The 18,993-nt window shown below is 36.2% G+C and overlaps 1 protein-coding gene and 1 long non-coding RNA gene across 4 annotated transcripts; one reads left to right on the forward strand and one right to left on the reverse strand.

Moving 5' to 3' along the window:
• The first annotated feature begins 12,861 nt into the window (after window positions 1–12,861).
• LOC147410687 (exocyst complex component EXO70A1-like) lies at window positions 12,862–14,229 on the forward strand. Its single transcript, XM_086419308.1, has one exon. It carries the CDS (start codon window positions 12,862–12,864, stop codon window positions 14,227–14,229), a length of 1,368 nt encoding a protein of 455 aa, XP_086275434.1.
• Window positions 14,230–15,217: 988 nt separating this feature from the next.
• On the reverse strand, window positions 15,218–18,821 carry LOC147410688 (uncharacterized). 3 transcript variants are annotated; one of them, XR_015177392.1, is made up of 5 exons: window positions 18,328–18,821; window positions 15,832–16,383; window positions 15,623–15,696; window positions 15,462–15,490; window positions 15,218–15,361 (listed from the first exon to the last, which is right to left on the reverse strand). It is a non-coding gene; the product is annotated as an uncharacterized LOC147410688 (long non-coding RNA). The 3 variants fall into 3 exon arrangements; XR_015177391.1 differs by having other exon boundaries at window positions 15,623–16,319; XR_015177390.1 differs by having other exon boundaries at window positions 15,623–16,383.
• Between the last annotated feature and the right edge of the window lie 172 nt (window positions 18,822–18,993).

The raw sequence follows: 18,993 nt of genomic DNA on the forward strand, positions 1-18,993 counted from the left end.
GCATCTAGAGAATTAGAAGAATAGTAGTTTTTTTTTTCCTATTGTTGTTTTAGTTTTCTTAGAAGATGGAATTGTAATCGAAGAACCTTGGCTGATTTTGAAGTTCAAGAAACAATAAAAGATTTTTCTTTCCCTCATCACTCTTCTCTTTTTTTACATTATGCTAATTTTATTTTATTTTATTATTCTTGCAATGATCATTGGCTAACTTTTCCGTTAGATTGCTTGAGGAAACTGGAGTAAGATTTTGACAATAGTTTTACTGTTCTCATAATAATCACTTAATAGTTTTTAAGTAGATATTTTTGGATTTAATATTGATTGTTTCTCAAAGTTTTGATGGTTCATTCTTTGATAAGTTCAAGATTAACCATACTTCACAGAGAATAATTAGTACTTATCCCATGAGCTTGGCTTGATTTATTAATCACATACTTTTAATCTCGTTTAAATTATAACTGTTTAATTTTTTGATTCACAAACATTAACTTTGTTTAGTGGATTGAGATAAATAGAGGACCAAAAAATCATTGATAAAACTTGTGAAGGTGGATCCGATTGATCTACAATTCTCTATCGTATTTTAAATCTCTTTCTTTTAGTATTTTATTTCAAATAATTTATCTCGAAAAGTGTTTTTAATCATTTGCATAAATTGAATTGGATTTAAAGTGAAAAGATTGCAGGATTAACATTGCCTCTGTGGTTCGACCTTGCTTGCTAAGGTTTTTATTTTGTTCTTATTTTATTATAATCTATAATATCGAACAAATTGGCACCGTTGCCGGGGACAACAGTATAATCCAATATCTTTTATCCGAAAATCCGATTTGGTTATCTGCCGATCAAAATTTTTATTTCAAAAAAATTTGAAAATAATTCTGTTGGATTCTTAAAGTCAGTACGAACAAAACCTTAAAATTTGAGTGAATTTCATCAGAATTTTACCACGGCACCTTAGTCAACTCGGGCATCACAATAAAACCTCAAGATTCATACTTCAAATTTTTACAGAATCTTTCTTTGAACTTCTGGATCTCAACGAACACATAATTTTTCTGAAATTCTAACTTTGATTTTTTTTTTCTATTTTCATTTGAAGGATTTGACGAGGAAAAATGTGGTTGGAAAGTTTTATTCCACCACTCAAATCCGATTCTTTGACGAAGAAACAAAAACTTTCTTTTTGTTTAGAATAGAACTATAGTAGGATTTTCTTTTAGAAGTTTTAATTTATTTTTATAATTTAATTTTAATTAATTCGAGAAATTTCGGATTGTAATAAAATTATGGGAGGACGATAGTGGGACGTAACTGTTTTGGCTCCTCGGTTCGTATACTGAGTTTGGTGTAGGTGGCCCGAGTCAACTCAACTTGATCAGCGCCCATCTAGAACATGAGGGAAGACTCGAAACTTCCATGTAACTCTTGCAAGTGGGTTTTTGTATTGAATTTGAGTGAGTTAACTGCACACTTCCGATTGTACGATAGTAAAAAGGGCACCCTTACGAGGATGATACGAACAAGATAAGAATCGGATTTCATCATCGAATTCTCGCCATATTAGAAAATTAATTCATACAAGTCAATTTTAACTAAAATCTGATTAGACTTGATCATAGGTTTCATCGAGCTCAATAGACAAAGCTAAAATGAGTTGTACCAATTGTACTTCTTGATCGAAGTCAATTGCACTCTTAAATCACTTTCTCGTCTCGAATAAACGTAATCTATTCCCCTTATACAGCAAGGTACAACGGGACAAGATTTTACTTAGGCACTGACCTTAATCAATAAGTACAATTAGTGCAACTTAGACTAATTTTGCTTATTGAGCTCGATAGGACCTAAAGTCAAGTCTATCTAATTTTAAATTATTTTGGATTCTTATGTGGATTCAATTAACCTAACAGGATAAGAGTTCGGTGTTGAAATTCGATTCTTATCTTATGGTACCATCCTAGTAAGGGTGCCTTCTTTACTAAGTACAAATCGAAGTTTGTAGGAATAATCAAACAAATGCAGTACAGAAACCCACAAGTAGTAGTTTGTGAGGGGAACGAGTCTTATCTCTCGTTCTCGACGGGGGATGTACTAGTTGAGTTGACTCGGGCCATCGACACCAATCTTGGTGTACCAACCCGAGGGGTCAAAACAGTTGCATCCCACTATCGTCATTTCCTAAAACTATTATACTTCGAGCCTTCTCAAATGAATTAAAATTTGTTTAAAACTAAAGTAAAATCCTACTATAAGTCTAATCTTAGAAAGAAAAGAAGAAAAGAAAAATAAAGAGTGATGCTGCTTCTGGGTAAAGGAATTTGATCCAGATGATTGAATAAAGCTTCAATCAAAATTCCGTTTTAACTCCTCGTCCTAAAAAGAGTAGACAAATCCGAAGTCAAAATTTCAAAACTTAAATATTTCATTTGAGTCAAAATCAGTCTAGAAATTTTCTGTAAAAAATCAGATTCACGTATCTCGATGATTCACTTCACAGCTCAAAGCACTATAAGCGCCGCGGTAAAATTTTGGTATTTCTGAAAAAACTTTATTCTCTTTTGATAGGTCGAGAATTAGATTGAAATTATTTTTAAAAATTTTAAAAGATAAAATTCAGATTCGTAGAGTGTGAAACCATGACCTAAAAAATACAATGCCAGCTCTCAAGAGGTCACAAAAGTCAAAGTCACCACAAAGTCTTCTTCAGAAGAATTGATATTTATTTCAGATTTCACAAATTATTCACCCCCAACTGCCTTGCAAGACTAGAATTTCTCACAAATAACAAAATATATAGTTTGTCAGATAATAAAGTCACTTTTGTTATCTGAAGGTGGTTAAGAAAAGTCAAATTTGACGACTGGATAAAGTAAAAAATGACGATTGGATAAAGTCAAATTTGACGACTGGATAAAGTAAAAAATGACGATTGGATAAAGTCAAATTTGACGACTGGATAAGTCAAACTTGACGACTGGATAACCACCTATCTCCCTCTATAAATACATGTTTCCTCTCATTCAGAGATTATTCCAGTCTTGTGTTAGAATCCCATCCTAACTAAGAGAGAGGGAAAGAAAGTTTAGAGAGAAAAATTGTGAGGTTTCTCCTAATCTTCATAGCCTTTCCTTTGTTAGAGAGAGTGTGTTTTCTCATATGATAAGAGAGAGGGTATTGTCAATTGTGCTCTCTTTATTTATATAGAGAAAGAGTTGTATTTCTTTTGCAATAGTGAAATCCTTCTGTAGTTTGCCCGTGATTTTTACTCCAATTTTTGGAGGTTTTCCACGTTAAATTTTGGTGTTCATCATTTTCATTTTTCTTTTCTTTTCTACTTCAGTTGTAATTGTGTGCCCAGTACCACAACTTCCTAACAGTGGTATCAGAGCCAGGTTTATAACTGGTTTTCGTGCTACAGTCAGATCTAGTTAGTAGAAAAGAGGCATTTTCAATAATGGCGACGAAGTATGAAATAGAAAAGTTCAATGGGAATAATTTTTCATTGTGGAAAATGAGAATAAAAGTAGTTTTGAGAAAAGATAACTGCTTTGAGGCAATTGGAGATAGGCCCGTGGAAATCACTGACGACGGCAAGTGGAACGAGATGGATGGCAATGCTATTGCTAATCTGTACTTAGCACTAGCCGATGGAGTACTGTCAAGTGTGACGGAGAAAAAGACAGCAAAAGAAATATGGGATACACTAACAAAATTGTACGAGGCCAAATCACTACACAACAAAATCTTCTTGAAGAGAAGGCTTTACACCCTTCGGATGATGGAGTCAACTTCGGTGACCGACCACATCAACATCCTCAACACTTTATGTTCACAGCTCACAACAATGGGGCACAACATAGAGACGGGTGAACGTGCTGAAATTCTACTTCAAAGTCTACCTGATTGGTATGATCAACTCATCATCAACTTAACCAACAACATAGAAGTTCTAGTTTTCGATGATATTGCAGCTGCGGTTCTTGAAGAAGAAAGTCGACGCAAGAACAAAGAAGATAGACTAGGAAGCTCATAGCAGGCTGAAGCTTTAATGATGACGAGAGGGAGATCAACGGAACGTGGCCCCAGTGGGAGTCAAAATCAGAGTAGATCAAAATCCAGAAGTAAGAGAAATGTCAAGTGTCATCACTATGGCAAGAAAGGGCACTACAAAAATGAGTGTTGGTATCTCAAGAAGATCGAAGAAGCCAAAGGAAAAGGTACTGAGTTGTCAAAAGCTCAGGGTTGTGTAGCAAGCACCTCGGATGATGGCGAAATCTTATATAGCGAGGCAACAACAGTTGTTGAAGGCAGAAGAAAATTCGCTGATGTCTGGCTTATGGACTTAGGAGCAATGTGGCATATGACTTCAAGGAGAGAATGGTTCCACCAATATGAACCTATCTCTGGAGGATCTGTGTTCATGGGAGAGGATCATGCATTGGAAATTGCTGGTAATGGTATCATCAAATTGAAAATGTATGATGGTATAGTTTGCACCATCCTGGAGGTACGGCACGTGAAGGGCCTGAAGAAAAATCTATTGTCTTTAGGACAATTAGATAATAGTGGGTGCAAAACCCATGTTCAAGATGGGATTATGAAAATAGTCAAAGGAGCGCTTGTGGTGATGAAAACGGAAAAGATAGCTGCGAATTTGTACATGCTTAAAGGAGAAACACAACAAGAAGGAGAAGCATCTTCTGCATCGGCAGAGGAACTAACGATGATATGGCACCATAAACTTGGTCACATGTCGGAACGAGGCTTGAAGATTCTTGCTGAACAAAGGCTTTTTCCAAGGCTCAAAAATGTTTCATTACCCTTTTGTGAGCATTGTGTCACTAGTAAGCAGCACAGATTAAAGTTTAGCAGTTCTAATGCTAGAAGCAAAGCTATCTTAGAACTGATCCATTTCGATGTTTGGCAAGCACCAGTTCTATCCCTAGGAGGGGCAAGATACTACGTATCTTTTATTGATGATTACTCTAGGAGATGTTGGGTGTATCCAATCAAGAGGAAGGCAGACGTATTTTCAATTTTCAAAATGTTCAAAGCGCGAGTGGAACTTGAATCTGAGAAGAAGATCAAGTGTTTGAGGACGGACAATGAAGGAGAACATACCAGTGATGAATTTGATAACTTCTGTCATAAAGAAGGTATCAAGAGGCAGTTAACAGTGGCATACACTCCACAGCAAAATGGAGTAGCAGAGCGGATGAACAGAACCTTGTTAGAATGGACAAGAGCGATGTTGAGAACTGCAGGGATGGCAAAGTCATTTTGGGCAAAAGCAGTCAAGACCGCCTGTTATGTGATAAATCGGTCACCATCAACCGCAATTGATCTAAAGACGCCAATGGAGATGTGGACTGGTAAACCAGCTGATTATTCTCACTTACATACATTCGGAAGTCCTGTGTACGTTATGTACAATGCCCAAGAAACATCAAAGTTGGATCCAAAATCCAGAATATGCATTTTCTTAGGGTATGCTGATGGAGTTAAGGGGTACCGCCTGTGGGATCCCACTGCCCACAAGGTGATAATCAGTAGAGATATGATATTTACAGAAGATAAAGTCAAGGAAAAGAAAATGATAACACTTCAAAAGAGAAATCAGAGACTACTACAGTTCAAGTTGAAGAAAGACAAGAACAAGAAGTTCCAAATTCTTCTGAAGCAGCACCAGAACACGAAGAACAAGAGCAAGTTGAGTTTGCAACTCCACAAGTTCGACGGTCAACTCGGGAGAGAAAAGAACCAGCTTGGCACTCAGAGTACATTATGGAGGGAAATGTTGCATACTGTTTACTAACAGAGGATGGAGAGCCATCAACTTTCCATGAGGCTACAAAAAGCCAAAAAGCTTCTCTGTGGATGGCAGCGATGCAAGAAGAAATTGAAGCTCTCCATAAAAATAAGACATGGGATCTTATTCCATTATCACAAGGAAGGAAGGCCATCGGGAACAAATGGGTTTACAAGCTCATACGAGATGGCAATGACCAAGTGGAGCGGTATCGTGCTAGATTGGTGGTGAAAGGATTCGCTTAGAAAGAAGGCATAGACTTCAACGAAATATTCTCTCCTGTTGTTTGACTTACAACAGTTCGAGTAGTCCTGGCGATGTGTGCTACATTTGACTTGTACTTAGAACAGTTGGATGTGAAAACTACATTTCTTCATGGAGAACTTGAAGAAGAGATTTACATGCTCCAACCAGGAGGTTTTGAAGAAAAAGGAAAAGAGAACTTGGTTTGCAAGTTGAACAAATCTCTGTATGGTCTTAAACAGGCGCCGAGATGTTGGTATAAGAGATTTGATTCCTTCATTATGAGCCTTGGATACAACAGACTTAGTTCAGATCCTTGTGCTTATTACAAGAGATTTGGTGATAATGAGTTTATTTTTTTGCTGTTGTATGTTGACGACATGTTGGTAGCAAGCCCCAACAAAGATCGTCTTAAAGAGTTGAAGGCACAGTTGACTAGGGAGTTTGAAATGAAGGACTTGAGACCAGCAAACAAGATTCTAGGGATGCAAATTTACCGAGACAGAAATAATAGGAAGGTATGGCTTTCTCAGAAAAACTATCTGAAGAAAATCTTGCGACGCTTCAATATGCAAGTGAAATCGACTCGACCCCGCGGTCATCCCCTGAATAACGGATTAGGGGTCCGATCTACGTATCTTGGGGATTTTTAAAAGAATAGGGAGTTGCCACCTAGTTTAGGTCTAGGAACCAAAATTAACTCTAAATGGATATGGGTCGGTCCGTGGATCAGAGAGATGGGTAAGGGGTCAGGTTACGGATTTTGGAAGGTGTTAGGCACCGAACCCACCTGATCAAGATGATCAGTCTCTATTGCGATCCAAAAATATCCTACGGTCAACATTCAAAGACTAAAAGTCAAACTAGGGTCCAATCATCATCAAATTGCATCGGATTTACTAAACAAATCCTACGGTTAAAATAATTACATGATTTAATGAGGCATACATGACCCAAAAATTTAATGGATCAATTCGATCATATTTTAAACAATACAAAATCGATTTTCAATGCCGCGTATATAAGATTAGTGAATTGGCTCATTGACGATATTTTATCAAAGAGATTCGATTTTTGAACCATCACGTCCATTAAATTCAGTGGATTAACTCACAAATTTTGAGTTGCCACGTGTATTAAATCGGTGAGTTAACCACGTGCCAAATTTTAAAATAAAATCGATTTAAATTTTCAATGTCCCCAAAATCAGCGAGTCGACTCACAATTTGTTAATCAAAAGAATCCTAATTTTTGGAATTGCCACGTGTATTAAATTGGTGATTTAACCCACGTGCCTAATTTTTTTAAAAATTCGATTCGAATTCTCAATGTCTCCAAAATCAGCGAGTCGACTCGCAATTTGTTAATCAAAATAATCTTTGATTATTTTTTAAAATAGCCATATGTGTTAAATATGTGATTTAACCCACATGCACAATTTCTAAAAAAATCAAACCAAATTTTCAATGTACCAAAAATCAGCGAGTTGACTCGCAATTTGTTAATCAAAATAATCTTTGATTATTTTTTAAAATCGTCACATGTATTAAATATGTGATTTAACCCACGTGCACAATTTCTAAAAAAAATCGAACCAAATTTCCAATGTACCAAAAATCAGCGAGTCGACTCGTAATTTGTTAATCAAAATAATCTTTGATTATTTTTTTAAAATGGCCACATGTATTAAATATGTGATTTAACCCATGTGCCTAATTTAAAAATAAAATCGATTCAAATCTTCAATGTCCCTAAAATCAGTGAGTCGACTCGCAATTTGTTAATCAAAAGGATCTTGATTTTTTTTGGAAATCGCCATGTACATTAAAATCAATGAGTTGACTCAAATGCCCAATTTCATAGAATATTTTGATTTGAAATTTTCAATGCATACAATAAATATCAACAATGAGCCGGTTCACCATCTTGATGTTAACAAGTTAACTAATCAATTTATCAACAAAATTTGCGAATCGATCCACTAATAATTCGAAATCGTAAAGATTGCCATAGTGCCATGCCTACCCTAAAAAATCGGTGAATTGATTCAAAAATTAAAAATTAAAAATTAAAAAAATTAAAAAAATTAAAAATTAAAAAAAAACAAACATAAAATATATATAATCTCTATCCTACCAATAAGCAACATAAACAAAAGAGAAAAATTACAGAAACACTACATCATTAATCCTACCCATATATGAAAAATAAACAGAGGAGAACATGAAAAGAGAGAAAAAAAAGAAAAATAAAAACAAATAAAAATAAATAAGAACTAAAAAAATAAACTCACCTAAGTGGGGATGACAATGGTCGATTCCTTCAGGTATGATCTCCAAAACTCGTGACTATTCGCTGTGGAAGATGGAGGTAGTGAAGAGGCTGCAACGGACCTTGAACTGACGAGGAGTGAGGCAATATCGTTTATTTGTAGGGGATACGAAAACAAGAGAAAGGCTTGGAGATGGAGAAGATGTTATAGGAAGTGAGGAACGTGAAAGAGAAATGATAAGGGGCTGCTATAGGGCTGTAGCAATGGCTGAACGTTGCTGTGTTGCAGGTTAATGGAGGTGATGGAATGGACAGTGAGTTAAGAAGACGATGTAAAACGTTTTAAAGGGCTGTATTTGGACATGTAATGAAGCTTCACAGAAGAGTTGAAGCGTTACAATAAGGTTAGGTGCGTTTGGGAATCAGCAATGTTGCAAGTTATGTAGAGAATAAGAAGTTGCTGTTTTTTTTTTTTGGACATGAAGGGGTGCTGTTTTTTAATGGAGGTAGCCCCAAAAAACGTTTTTTTTTTCTAATTTATGGAGAGGAAGAAGATAGGGAAGGGTAGAGATGCAAGGTAGAGAGAGGAAGGAATATTAGAGAAGGAAACGTGGGGATCAAAGATGTGAGAGAGAGAGATGAGTTGCTGATTTTTTTTTAATGGCTGTCAACCATGAAAACGTTTTTTCTTTTTTTTTTTCTCTAAAAGAACGTGGGACAACAAGGATAGATTTGGAGGGAGGGAGATGAAGTGAAGATGAGGGAGATCACGTGAAGATGAGGGAGGCCACAACAGATTTTTAAATGGAGAAGAAGAGTTGCAGGTTTTTTTTTCTTCAATGGCAGCTAAGCAAAAAAAAAATGTGTCTCTAATTCGTTGCTTCCCTTCTCTTTTACAATAGTGTTCCTCATCAAAATGTGAGAGAGGGAGAGAGGGAGAGAGTGGGGAGAGGAGTGGGGAAGAAAGTGGGTGTTGTGTGGGTGAAGAGAGAAGTTGGAGAAGAAGGAGTGGAATACGTGGGGAAGAAGAAGAAACGTGGTTTCTTCTTCTTTTTTTATTTTTGAAATTTTTTTTCTTTTATTTTTTAAAAGAATGAGAGAGGGGGATCCTACACTACTCGTACTACGGTAACTCTCGGCCAATGAGTCGTGATTGGTCCATTTAATTTTCCTTTCGATTGGTTGATTTCGAAATTTTTTTTTATATTATTTATTTTAGTCGATGTTTTGATTTGAAATTTAATTTGATGTTTTAAATTACATTTGAATTTGTATTTGATTTTAAATTTTGAATTTCGATTAGAATTTAATTTGAATTTTGATATTAAATTTGGTTGTTGGTGTGTTTTAATTTGAAATTTAAATTGATTTTAATTTTTAATTGGTCGGTTGACTGGATTTCGATTTAAATGTGATCGAATGGATTTTAATTTGTTAATTACATTTTTGGTTGGTCGATTTGGTTGATTGATTTAAAATTTTAATTCAATTTTGCATTTTAATTGGTTGAGTGATTTTTAACTTGATTTTCAATTTGATTTTGATTTTGATTTTGTATTTTAATCGGTTTCTTGAAAATGTAATTTTTATTTTGTATTGAAATTTAATTTGATTTTACGATTTTAAATTAATTTTAAATTTTGGATTTTAGTTTAATTTTCAATTTGAATTTTTTTTTGGTTTAAATTTATTATTTGAATTTTATTTTCCTAGGGATCAATGTCTCTATGTTAGAGTTAGATGTTAAGGGGCGTTTTGGTCATTTTTACGATTTTTGATGATTTTTCTTGAATTTCTCTGTTTTCATCGATTTGGATCCCGTTAGACTCGAAATCACGTTCTGAGTGCAATGGAGGTACTTTCGAGACTTTTCGGACATCCGAAATTTATGAGGGGTATTTTCGTCATTTTTGTGATTTTTACAGATTTTTAGGGATTTCAGCGTGAGATTTCTTTCAGTCCCTGTGTGTTTATTTCTAAGTTTTAAATCCATATTTTCCTAGTGTAGCGAGGTCTCTAAGTTATCGAACTGTGTAGCGAACCTATGCGTACGTGCTTGCTAAGTCGGGTGTAAGATGTAGCGATCCTAAGCGTGCGTAAATTTCTAGGTCGAGTCGTAGTGAGTAGGGGGGATGAAAAGAAATTAGAAACAGAAGGAATCAAGCAGTACTCACAAGCCTTCGAGTTCTTTTATATTCATCATTAGGAATCCACCAAATCGGGTGACGAATTGTCGAATTAGGCAGATGCAATAATGGGGCGTCTACAGCAAGATTGTAAGTCAGTTTCTACCCCTTTTTCCTATTAATTTCAAATTATACTCAAAGATGAGCCCTAACAACGAAGCAAAGAGGATGGAAATGTCTCGAGTACCGTACGCATCAGCAGTGGGAAGTTTAATGTTCGCTATGGTTTGCACAAGACAAGACATTGCACAAGCAGTGGGAGCGGTTAGTCGATACATGGCGAATCCTGGTAGAGAGCATTGGAATGTTGTAAAGAGGATCCTGAGATATGTCAATGATACCTCAAATGCTGCATTATGTTATGGAGGATCAGACTTTATTGTCAGAGGCTATGTTGATTCAGATTATGCAGGTGATCTTGATAAGAGTAAGTCCACCTCAGGTTATGTGTTTTCTCTTGTTAGAGGAGCTGTAAGCTGGGTTTTGAAACTGCAGTCTATTGTGGCTACTTCTACAACAGAGGCAGAGCTAGCAAAGAGGCAATATGGTTTCAAATGCTACTGGAGAAGCTTGGACACAAACAAGAGAAGATTGCTTTATTTTGTGATAGTCAGAGCGCTTTGCATCTAGCAAAGAATCCAGCATTTCATTCAAAGACAAATCACATACGAGTTCAATATCACTTCCTTCGTGAGAAGGTGGAAGAAGGAAGTGTGGATATATATAAAATCCATACTAAAGACAACCTAGCTGATATGTTAACAAAGTCGATCAACAATGATAAGTTTAGTTGGTGTTGATCCTCTATTGGTCTAGCAAAAATGCAAGTAGCATGGAAATGACAAGTAGAAAGGATAGAAGAATCGCAAAAGTGACTTTAAGTGGGAGATTGTCAGATAATAAAGTGACTTTTGTTATCTGAAGGTAGTTAAGAAAAGTCAAAATTGACGACTGGATAAAGTAAAAAATGACGACTGGATAAAGTCAAATTTGACGACTAGATAAAGTAAAAAATGACGACTGGATAAAGTCAAAATTGATGACTGGATAAAGTAAAAAATGACGACTGGATAAGTCAAACTTGACGACTGGATAACCACCTATCTCCCTCTATAAATACATGCCTCCTCTCATTCAGAGATTATCCCAGTCTTGTATTAGAATCCCATCCTAACTAAGAGAGAGGGAAAGAAAGTTTAGAGAGAAAAATTGTGAGGTTTCTCTTAATCTTCATAGCCTTTCCTTTGTTAGAGAGAGTTTGTTTTCTCATATGATAAGAGAGAGGGTATTGTCAATTGTGCTCTCCTTATTTATATAGAGAAAGAGTTGTATTTTTTTTGCAATAGTGAAATCCTTCTGCAGTTTGCCCGTGGTTTTTACTCCAATTTTTGGAGGTTTTCCACATTAAATTTTGGTGTTCATCATTTTCATTTTTATTTTCTTTTCTACTTCAGTTTTAATTGTGTGCCCAGTACCACAACTTCCTAACATAGTTTTCTACATTTTTTTTCTTGAGTAGAATCAATGAAATCTGTGGAGAAGAATACCACCACCATAGGATTGGAAGCTAATTAATGATCTTAAGATGGGACTCCACAGTATTACTAATAAGATCGCCGTGGAATGGATCAAAGATGAATTTGATAACACACTCATGATGATCACTACTCTCTCCAATCCAATAATTGAAATCGACTTCGACGCGCTTATAATTATCTATCTGATTTCGGTTTGTTTATGTTTTTAAAAACATTGGTCAAAAGTTAAATTGACTTAATAAATCATCTCTATCTCTCATTGAAAAAAGACTTGCAGAATTCAGATTCATACCGCAGCTGCCTTGCAAGTTGCAAGTCCAGAATTCTTATAATAACAAATTAAAACAACAACAAATCCATAATTCTTTGCTCTACAGCTCTGAAAAGCTTTCTTTCCTGCCAATGGAATGCCTGGAGAAGAACACCGCAATAGAATTTGAAGCAGCTGAGAAACTAATCTTAAGATTTGACGAAGCAAGAGAATGTATAATATTCAATGGTCATCATCGACAAGAAGCTGATCAATACTTACATGCTGTTGATGAGATCATCCAACAGTACTCGGTGGAGTCCGTTATTACTATATCCACCAACGATCATCCTATTCTTAGTAAGATCAACAGTTTTGCGATGCAAATCGCCATGACTCGGCTCCAACATGAATTTCACAAGATACTGATCACTCGCATGAATTCAATTGAAACCGACATCGATCTGAATTCTTATTCAAATCCCATGATGAGTTGTGTAACTGAAAGTAGTGCTGATTTCCAAACTGCTCATTCTCAATTCATCGAAGAAGGCTACTTAGATGATTAGTTCTGGATATCTACATGAGTGTATGCAAGTATATGTGAGTGTTCATAAACCTATCTTCAATGCTAGCTTCAACCGCCTTGGGATCGATAAGCTTAGCATAGGTGATGTTCAAATATTAGAATGGGATGCATTAAAAGAGAAGATTGGACAATGGAAAGAAGCGGCAAAAGTACGTGTTTGGATTCTCTTTGCAAGAGAGAAGTGGCTTTGTGATCAAATCTTTGAAGGTGATGGTCTTGGCACCATTGCCAATGATACTTGCTTCATGAAAATCATTGAAGGCTCCACGATCCAGCTCTTCGATTTCCCTGAGGCGATATTTTGTACTTGGCAATCCCCCAAGAAGCTCTTCAAGTTACTAGATCTTTACGAAGCAGTATCTGACCTCTCTAAGGTGGATGTAATAGTCAAGTGGAAGTTGGAGTCTGTTCGAGCTAAGGCTGTTGATATACTACTAAGGCTCGGTGAGGTTGCGAGAGGGATTCTGTCAGAATTCGAGAATACTTTGCAGAGTGAGTCTACAGAAGTTCCAGTACTTGGAGGGAAAATTCACACCTTGACATGGTATGTGATGAGTTACATTTTCATATTGATATCTGGTTACAGACAGACCATGATGGAATTGATTGTGTCGAAGCCATCAATGGGATCACTATTATCTGGTGATCAAACAGCCCCATATATCAATTTTCATGAACCGGAGAATCAATCTCCATTAGCCCTCCATCTACTTTTGATCATTCAAATCCTAGAATTCAAGTTAGAGGACATGTGTAAGTACTACAAAGATGCTTCTCTATCTCACATTTTCCTCATGAACAATCTACACTACATTGTTCAGAAGGTTAAAAGATCTCCTGAGCTCTGCGAGATGATCGGAGATGACTACATCATGAGAAATCTAACGTTGAAATTCAGGCAAGAGGCAATGAACTATGAAAGATCGACGTGGGCCAAAATTTTATATTGCTTAAGAAATGAAGAACAACTTGTGGGAGGGAGCTCCAAATTTTGGGTTTCAAAGTCTTCATTAAAGGAGAGGTTTAAGACTTTTAATTCAATGTTTGAAGAAGTTCATCAGGTTCAGGCGACATGGACAGTACCAGATCCTCAGCTTCGAGAGGAACTTCGGATATTTTTATCAGAGAAGCTGATTCCAGCTTATCAATCTTTTGTAGGTCGGTTTAAGGGCCATATAGAGAGTAGGAATCACCCAAAGAAGTATATCAAATATTCGGTCGATGATCTTGAGATTGCTGTCAGGGATTTCTTTGAATGCCGCCCAATTTCCATGCACACAAGGAAGAGATCCATGAAGAAATTTAGTTTAGGTTGGATGCTAGCATTTAGAACCAGTTGAATCAAGTTCTGTAAATTTAAGACGGTCAAGTAATTGGGTTGATCAGCTCGAGATCTCAGAGTAGTGAGTGTTATGATTTGTTATTCCATTTCAGATGTTGTTTCTTATGTTCACACAGGATTTATTCTAAACTAGTGTACCTTCATATATATATATATATATAGATTTCAGCTGATATAAACTTATTGAGTGGTTTCTAAATTTTGGTCTTGGGACTTGTATATCCTCCTCAACAAAAGACATTAACTCTCTCACAGAACTCACTGGGATTTGCTGAGAATTTTACATTAAGAGGGCCCAGTTGCCACATGACCATACACAAGCATTCTTCAACCCCATGAATTGGTCATAAGGATTCACTCTTTGTTGTTTCAAAAGAGAGATGACTTGGCAGTGGTTCAGTCAATAAATCCTCCACTAAGTACAAATTGGCTTTCAAATCACTCATAATGAATTAAACCCCACAAGAGATACCACTCCCAAAACAGAGCAATTAATGATATAGATGCTCCATTATTGATCTGATCATCTTAAACGATTCATACTTCAATGATGGTAAGCTAAAAAATAGGAGCAAATATTGGTGTCTTTTTCTGTTGTTTCATCACATAAGCTTAGATCCATCAAAACTCAAATTGGATTGGCTAGTAGTATGGATCATTTTGTAAATAATTCAATCTTATATTTCACCTAGTACATGTCAGAATTTCAAAACTTCATCTATTATTTAACCATATAGAAAATAAAAGATTTGAAAAAAAAAAAAAAAAATTTGAGCTCCCTTGTTCATACAAAGTGAAGTATTTACTACAATCACAATTAATCTCACACTTCAGCTTATTGTCTCCATATTCCACTTTTGATTTTAATAACTTTAATAAGAAGTATTTAGATCATAGCCCTCCATTTCTGATGAATGAATCTCATCAATATATATATATATATATATATATATATATATATATAAAATCAAGGGAGCATGTCATGAGTCTGAAAACATATGGGCATCTCTAAAATGTGCTACAGCCCATGTACTACTGACCAAAAATTGCTTCAAAAGATCCGCTCCTCTCAAGAAGTGGTCTTCAAAAGAATTCAAGAGTTCAGATTGGGACAAATGACCACCAGCTTCCTTGCAAGATCATAATTTCTCACAATAAATAAATAAATAAATAAAGACTATGCATTGTTTGTAGTCCAAGTTCTAACAAGAACATAAAAAAAAAATCTACCTTTTCATTCAATTTTTAGCTTTGTAACTCTGAGAAGAATGCCGCCATAGAATTCAAATCAGCAGAGAAACCAATCATTAGACGTGACTTCGTGGCATCGATAGAAGCAAGTGAACATAAAGTATTCGATGACAAGATACACAAAGTAGATCAATACTTACGTGCTGACACGTCTAGATATCTCCTTTGCGGTCAACAAGCTCTCGCAATTTATGCACAAGCCAACGCAAACTCACTGGACAACAACAAAACGACTTCTTCATTATTTAAAACAAACCATTTTTCATGGTATACAGATTTCTAAATCTGGTTTGTCTCTTTTAACAACTTTTTCAAATGCAGATTAGGCTAGAAATGTCGATGACTGCACCTCCACTTCTGCATACATCAGCTTTCTAGGATCCACTCCAATTTATTGGAGTTCAAAGAAGCAAAGAGCTGTTGCAAGGTCTTCAACAGAAGCTGAATACCGAGCACTTGCAAATGCCGCTTCCGAAACCACGTGGCTTCAAAATCTCCTCAAAGAACTTGGATTTCCACTCAAAACAGCACCTCAACTTCTCTGTGATAATCTTGGTGCTACACATCTCAGCTTCAATCCAGTCAATCATTCCCGTATGAAGCACATTCAAATCAATCTTCATTTTGTGAGGGACCTAGTTCAACAAGGATGCCTTCAAGTCCATCATGTTCACACCCAAGATCAACTAGCCGACTTATTGACCAAGCCACTGTCTCGACAGCGAACTGAATTACTACGCAACAAGATTGGTCTTGTTGATGGCAGCTCAATCTTGCGGGGGCATATAAAGGAAGATTGCATGAATCAAGTTCACAACACAACAGAGCATATCTAGGCTGAAATTGTGGTGTATAGTTTCAGTAACAGCTGCATATTTATTCTCGTATCTGTCAATTGTAACTGTAGCATATCGTGTATATCATTCTTAAAATAGAACTCTAGACTTTGTGTATATAATTCAGTTTTTCATATCAATGAAAGTGTGAAGGAAACAATTATTTCAAAACCTTTGCAGTGTAGACTTTCTCTTATATCTCCATTATAGATATCTGAAGTTCCCCTCGAAGCTGAGAATCGGTTACTAACCATGTAGCATAAACTCGATGAACTTTTTCAAACATTGAATTAACAGTCTAAAATCTCTCCTTTATCATTGTCATCTTCTGTCTCATCGTGAAACTCCCTCCCCCATGTAGCCCATCATCTCTTAAGCAGTATAGAATTTTGACCCATGTTGATCTCACTCACTTACGTAGTCAATTATCTCTTACTTGAATTTCAATTTTAGCTTCTTCAAGCAATCATGTCCCATCATTTTGTGAAGATTGGGATATCCTTTAATCTTTGGAATTATGTAGTGTACATTGTTCATAAGGAAAATGTGAGACAGAGAAGCATCTTTATAGTACTTTGGCATTTCCTCCAATTTCAACTGTAGTATCTCAATGATCCAAATTAGATGAGGAACTAATGGTGATCGATCCTCTAATACAGAGAAATCGATATTTGGGGATGTCAGATCACCAGAGATCCATGATCCTATTGATGGGTTCGACACAGTCAACTCGATCATGGTTTTCGTGCAATCAGATATCGAAAGGATGTAATTCCTCATATACCTTATCAACGGGTGAATTATTCCTCCAAGTGGTGGAGTCCTCGTACCATCATTCGGCACCGCATTCTCGACTTCTACCAGTATCATCCCTCTTTCAGCCTCGGCAAGCCTTGAAATCAGCACTACTTTCAGTTACATGACTTGAGTGAGTTGAAGAATTGGTATCAATGTGGGAGTGGGTTTCAATGGAATTGGTGTGAGTGAGCACTATGTCGCGGAATTCGTCTTCAAGCCAAACAGTTCTGAAATTTGTACGAGTTTCAGTTAAAGAACTCAAGGGAGTTGAAGAGTTGGAGTAGATATGCACGTCAGTTTCAGTTTGATTGGTGTAAGCCGAGCCATGGCAATCTGTATCTCAAAACTGCTGATCTTCTTAGGATCAGTACTGGAGGTGATCAATACTTACATGCCATCAATAAGGTCAACAATTTGACACAGATCACCATGGGCCAGCTCAAAGAAGAATTCTAAAACTTACTTATCATTTACACTCACACTCAAACCAATCCAATTGAAACTGGTGCACTTATCGATCCAAGTTCTTCAACTTCTGTAACTGAAAGTAGTGCTGCTGATTTCAAAACTGCCCGGCTCGAAGATGAATTCCACAACATACTGGAGTTTTGTAACTGAAACTACTGCTGATTTCAAAACTGCTCCTCAATCAACCATAGAAGGCAACCTAGAAGATGAAACAGACCATGAAGTAGTTGCTTTCGAACCCATCAATGGGATCACTAGATATCGATCATCAATCCCCATTAGCTATCCATCTGCTTTTGATCATTCAGTTCCTACAATCCAAGTCTTAGTATTACATAGATGCTTCTCTGTCTCACATTTTCCTAGTGAACAATGTACACTACATTGTTCAGAAGGTTAAGGGATCTCCTGAGCTCCACTAGAACCAAGATGATTGGAGATAACAACTTGATGAGGAAGCTGACACATAGATTTTGGGAAGAAGCGACTAGCTATGAAAAATATGCATGGGTTGGGATTCTATACTACTTAAGAGGAAAAGGGTTACACGTGAGAGGGAGCTTCTCATCTGAGGTCTCAAAGTCGGCATTAAAGGAGAGGTTTAAGACCTTTACTTCAATGTTTGAAGAAGTTCATTGGGTTCAGGTTGTAGAAAATACTGTACACATGCAACACACACTATATATCAAATGACAAGACCTTAATTGAAGGAGATGCAGCACACTGAATCAAAAGGACAAAACCTTAATTGAAGGAAAGCCCACTTGGAATCAAAGAAGATATTGTGGAAAAAATTCTGGCATCAATCACTCTTTCTAACGTCTCTATGCTCCCTTTAGAAATTGTAATCTAACTTCTTTTACTTTGGGAAAGTTTCTACATCCTATAAGGAAACTTAACCCAACACAGTTGTATGAATTTCTTTAAAATAATTCAATGACTCATCCATTCTGGTGTGGTCTGTACCAATCTTCTTCTTCTCTTCATTTTCTAAAAGTCTTTACAGGTAACATGGTCAGTACCCAATCCTCAACTTCAAGAAGACCTTCAGATATCGATATCGGAGAAGCTGATTCCTGCTTATTGATATTTTCTAGGTCAGTTCAGGGGCCATACAGAGAGCGGGAAGCACCCAGAGATGTATATCAAGTACTCAGTCGAGGATCTTGAGATAACTATCTTGGATTTTTTCCAAGGGCACACAGTTTCCCATCACACAAGGTAAGTTTGAGCTAATATGAACTTTTGAGTGGTTTTAGGTCCTGAGACTATTAAGTTCTTATAAAAAAAACTGTTTTACTGAAATTAAAACAGGGAAAAGATAAAATATTTTATCATTTTTGAAATTAAAATGAAGAATCTATTGTTTTGGTAATTTTTAAATTTTACTTCACCGTTTTGGTGATTGA

The sequence above is a fragment of the Akebia trifoliata genome, chromosome 1 (assembly GCF_017979445.1).
Source record: "Akebia trifoliata isolate Shusen 1 chromosome 1, ASM1797944v1, whole genome shotgun sequence".
Taxonomy (NCBI): Eukaryota; Viridiplantae; Streptophyta; class Magnoliopsida; order Ranunculales; family Lardizabalaceae; genus Akebia; species Akebia trifoliata.